This window comes from Oncorhynchus tshawytscha, linkage group LG09 (assembly GCF_018296145.1).
Source record: "Oncorhynchus tshawytscha isolate Ot180627B linkage group LG09, Otsh_v2.0, whole genome shotgun sequence".
Classification (NCBI taxonomy): Eukaryota; Metazoa; Chordata; class Actinopteri; order Salmoniformes; family Salmonidae; genus Oncorhynchus; species Oncorhynchus tshawytscha.
In genome coordinates, this window is record NC_056437.1 from 39,926,595 (window position 1) to 39,931,641 (window position 5,047).

Genomic DNA, 5,047 nt, shown 5'->3' on the forward strand with positions numbered 1-5,047 from the left:
CATAGGAAAGGGATACTGCTTGGGGGTGGGGGGTAATGAGGAGCTCTTTTTACCTCCCTTTCTCTATTCTTCTGGTGGGTTTTTTTTAAGGGGGAGAAGCTTTAATTATCTCCTTTAATCAAATGTATGAGCTAACATAGCCTTTTCCTTTCAGAGTGCACACAACTACACAGATACTCTATATTGTCCGCTCTCCTACAATGCCATTAGGAATCTCTATTACAGTGGTGTCTCCCAAAGGGTTTCTGGCTTTGTGAATGATTTGGCTAAGATATGCCTAAAACGTAGTGAATGTGGCACATTTCAGTATTTTTGATTGGTTGAATAAAGACTGCTGTTAAGAACCACCCACATTTGACTTGACAAATCCTCGGAAAGAGCAATTCCACATCCGTGGTCTGAGAATTTGACTTTATGTCTGGGGAGGTAGTTTAAACATTACCAAATGTCTTATTGAACATCTGAAAGACTCCACATAGAGTATGTAAATTACAATGTCATTGTTAATTCTTGTTGTCAATTTGCAGTGAATTTGAATCACATGAATTTTTACATAATTCAGATCTTTTGCTTTCCCCTTTTATTTCAAATAAAATAAAATACTTAAAAACCAGTTTACCATCTTACCAGGACCAGGGGGCTTTAGCAAGGGGATTTATCAGTTGCAATGGCTGATGCAGAGCAGACTGTTATTGTTATGAGAACCAAGTGTTTATGCATGTCGCCCATGTATAAACTTGAAAGCTGGCGTGCATTAATTGTGCTTTATTGTGACTGGTACATGTGGTTTACGCACCACAGTGGGGTCCCAGCGCGCAGCTCCAAGACAAACACAGCTTTTTATGGAGAAATGTAACAGTGGTTTCAGCTCCAGGGGGAGATGTGCTGCCAAGCTATGGACAATGTCTGCACAGGCAGGATGCAGGCACCAGCAACTTGGAAGAGAGGATATAAAAAGTGAAGGATAGGCTGGTGGGCAGGACCGGCCCAAAATCTCAGCATTGTCAAAGGTCTAATATGAAATGGTATAACATAGTTCTACAACACAGTAGCAGAAATATGATAGACCTATTCAAATGGGATAAAGTCATGTAGGCTTTAGCTTTGGAGAGACTAAACTTATGAAAAGCCTGACATTTTGATTGCCTGTGTTATATTTGGGAAACACAGATACATTTTTTTCTTAAAGGCAGTGTCATGACGTATTATTAAAACTCTGTCTCTTTCTCTCACCATGGAATGCTGTCACCCCATGTAAGTTATTATTGCTGGAGCTGATGTTTCAATGGAAAACAGAAAGTTCAGCATAGCTTCACAAACATGGGCAGTCAGAGAGGCCTGGAGGCCCTGACCGTTTTCCACCTCAACTGAGGCTGCAGTTTAGAAAAATATTAACACTTTTTGTCAACCAACCAGAAAGTTGGCGCGAGGCTCAACTGCGTGGAACAAGCAGCTTTTTGTTTGCAGTTTACTCAAGCAGTTTGAATTCCTCAAATGTGACAGAACACTGATGCAATGCGAGGACAGAGTTATACGTGAAAGGGCATATACAAACAGCTGATGTCACTTGGGAAAATATGACTAGATTTGCCAGTGAGAGCTTCATACTGTAGGTGGGTCCACAAGGTAATCAGTCTAATGAAAAAGAAACTAAAATTAATACTTTTAAAAATGTCACTGAAACTAATGATGTCCATTTAATTTATACAATATATTCTTGCATCAATTTAATGACGACTGTCAATGTGAAGAGGCGCTGTAGCAAAATGTTTCAGATACAAATTAATATTTTCTTAAACCAAAAAAATAGTTAAGGCTAATGTAAGATGTCTTTGCTTTGCTTATGTTAATAACCACTACACTTAATTTGACATGCATTGTAAAGTAATCAATAGAGTAAAGTCATCAGTGGAAATATATAAATATGTTTTATTAATGTCCATTGTTTTGAAAAATATGCATTTGCAAAGGCACTTATACATCTCAACAGGCCCTATATTCATAACTCATAACTCTTTAGTACATGTGCTTTTATATACAATATACAAAACCTTAGCAAACACGATGAAGAACTTGCAATTAAATACACAACACAATAAATACATTTACAGGGAGAGAACACTAAACCAAATGTTGATACATCCATGCAAGTTCTATTTTGCATTCATGTTCAGTTGGTTAACCAGAAACAGCCAACTAACTCTATGGCATACAATACAAGAAATGTTTCCTTTGGAAGCATATCTGATTCTGCATGTGCACCGAACTGTGTGGTTTAACTGAAAGCAATGTGGATCATCTGTTACCAAAACGAAAGCACAACCACTGTTACGTTCAGGTATTGCTACTAATCGAGCATTAGATGCAAACCAACCTGAGCTTTTCAAATGATCATATAACAAAATAGCATCCTTTGGCATTGTCAATACAAGACACTGTGAGAAGTGTCACTTGAAATGTTAGACGTGTGTGGGGCTCTCTAGGTAAGAGTCTGTTTTGGCCATGTGGAGCACCACGGCTGGGGACTTGTAGTGACAGTGGGAGGTGCTGCAGCTGACGCTGCTACAAGGCTTCCTGCTAGTCCGCACTGACAGCTTCCTGTTGCACAGGCCCTGCCAGGTCTGCAGGGTCTTGGAACTCCAAACCCACACACCGCTGGTGATGCCCACCACCAGAGACATGAAGATCTTCAGCATGAACACTGCCACGGTGGGCACCGACTCCTCCAGGGAGCAGTCCTCATGCCGGCGCCCGGGGAACGACACACACTTGTTCTCCAGCGCCTGGAACTTCCAGTACCCCATGTTGAGCCTCTCGTAGAAGTAGCAGATGATGACGCAGGTGGCGGGCACCGTGTACAGGATGGAGAACACACCGATCTTCACCATGAGTTTCTCCAGCTTCTCTGTGTTGGTGCCGCCCGTCTTCATTATCTTCCGGATGTGGAAGAGCGCCACAAAGCCCGTGAGGATGAAAGAGGTGCCAATGACCAGGTAGCAGGACAGAGGGATGAGCACGAAGCCGGTCAGTGCATTAACGTCCATGCTCCCCACATAACACAGCCCCGTCAGCTCGTCCCCTGCCACCTTCCTCATAGTTAGGATGACGATGGTCTTCATGGCTGGGATGCCCCAGGCGGCCATGTGGAAATAGCTGCTGTGGGCCTCGATGGCCTCGTGGCCCCACTTCTTGCCAGCGGCCAGGAACCAGGTGAGTGTGAGGATGACCCACCAGATAGATGAAGCCATACCAAAGTAGTAGAGGATGAGGAAGACGATGGTGCAGCCCGTAGACTCCAGCCCCTCCTGGATGATGTAGAGCTCGCCATTCTCCCGGTCGCAGGCTATGTTCTCGGCCCCGGCCACCGAGCGGATGACGAAGGCCACCGAGTAGACGTTGTAACACATGGAGAGGAAGATGATGGGCCGCTCCGGGTACTGAAAGCGCTGCGGGTCCAGCAGGAAGGTGAGGACAGTGAAGGCGGTGGAGATGAAGCAGAGTGTGGACCACACCGCCATCCAGATGAAGGCAAAGTCCTTGTCCTGCCGCGACCAGAACACGTCCACCACCGAGGAGCAGCGCGGGGCACACGACTGGCTCTTCTCCACATACTGGAACTTCTCTGGGTTCTCGCAGGAGCCCAGGCTGTTGCCCGAGCGCCCGCTGGTAGCCGGGCCGGGCTGCCTGGGTCTGGGGGGCACCGGTAGCATGCCCTCCCCCTTCTTGGTCTCCTGCTTGGTGTCATTCTCAGGCGCCTCCATGCACAGCGAGTTGGGGTTGTTTTTAGTGGGCAGCTTGGAGCAGTCCAGTGAGTCAGGCCAGCCGAAGCTGAATTTCTCCATGATGGGAGAGCACTTCTGCCTGGCCTGCTCACACATTGGTCGGCAGGCAGGGATGGTGGTGGACACTTTGTCAGTGCACATGGGGACGTAGAGGGAGCAGAGAAAAAAGCGCAGGTGCACGTCACAGCCGTATTCCACTAGAGGGGCAAACTCATTCAGTTTGATGCTGGCCTCTGCTTGGCTTTCGTATTTCATGAAGTTGGGCATTCTTGTCATATTGTAGCCAATGCCCTGGCACATGGGAATGGTGATGGGTTCACATTTTGCAGGTCTGCCCCTCTCTATATCATATGCTCCGATATCCAAGCTGGATGCAGCAATAACAAGTTGGCACCAGAGTAAAATGGCAATCCTCAAATGAAAAATATACATGTTGATATCAGGAAAGTTAATATATCACAAACGACTTATTGTTTTAGAATAGAAAAGTAAAATAGAAAGGAACATTGATTGTAACAATTCCAGACTGATGAGATGGTGCCCAAAATGTGTCCATTTCCCCACTGTCAATTCTGATGAAGCATATGTTAGTTCCAAGGTGAGTTCATTTAATACCCGACCATATGGCTCTCCTATGGTCAAAATTGCACACCTTCGCAAAACGTCTTGTTTTCCCTGAAAACAGTATCTGAATTAGTTCCAAATCCAGTCGGATATGTTAAAGCACGATACGCTTCACATGTTTAGCAAAGTGACGGCAACATGCTGTGAACGTTCGAATGGTAAACAATTAGTCTCTATATCATCGATATCACGCATATTAAAATCTCAAGCCAGGCAGTTGCGTTGAACAGTAATAAAGTCCTTATTTTCCGAAATTATTTTAAGTTGATATGCTGTTCAAAATCACATTTTAGTAGGCTCCTGTTTGTAACCACACCAGTGCACCACACGCGGGGATACTGGGTCGTTTAAAAATACTCAAGCCGTCCAGCTCTGTCTGTCTTCTTCTCCCTCCATCGCTTGAGTGCATTAACATTCTCTGTGCTCTGCTCTCTGCCTCTTCAATAAAGGGGCGGGAGTTGGATGACGAACTTGCTTCGCCCCGCCTTAACTCATTCTCAAATGTATTTTTCTTACAGAGGTAAAATGTATTTATATTGGATATTCTGTTCTCTAGTCAATAGCTATTAAACCAAGCATGCCAACCATGACTGTGAAGATGATATATTTTGAATCAGGGGAGGATGGAGAACAATCCACAC

General features: G+C 44.8%; 1 protein-coding gene across 1 annotated transcript; it reads right to left on the bottom strand.

Annotated features, from left to right (window-relative positions):
- Window positions 1–1,909: 1,909 nt before the first annotated feature.
- Window positions 1,910–4,818, bottom strand: LOC112257968 (frizzled-9-like). The gene has a single exon (XM_024431938.1). It carries the CDS (start codon window positions 4,212–4,214, stop codon window positions 2,460–2,462), a length of 1,755 nt encoding a protein of 584 aa, XP_024287706.1. The 5' UTR covers window positions 4,215–4,818; the 3' UTR covers window positions 1,910–2,459.
- Between the last annotated feature and the right edge of the window lie 229 nt (window positions 4,819–5,047).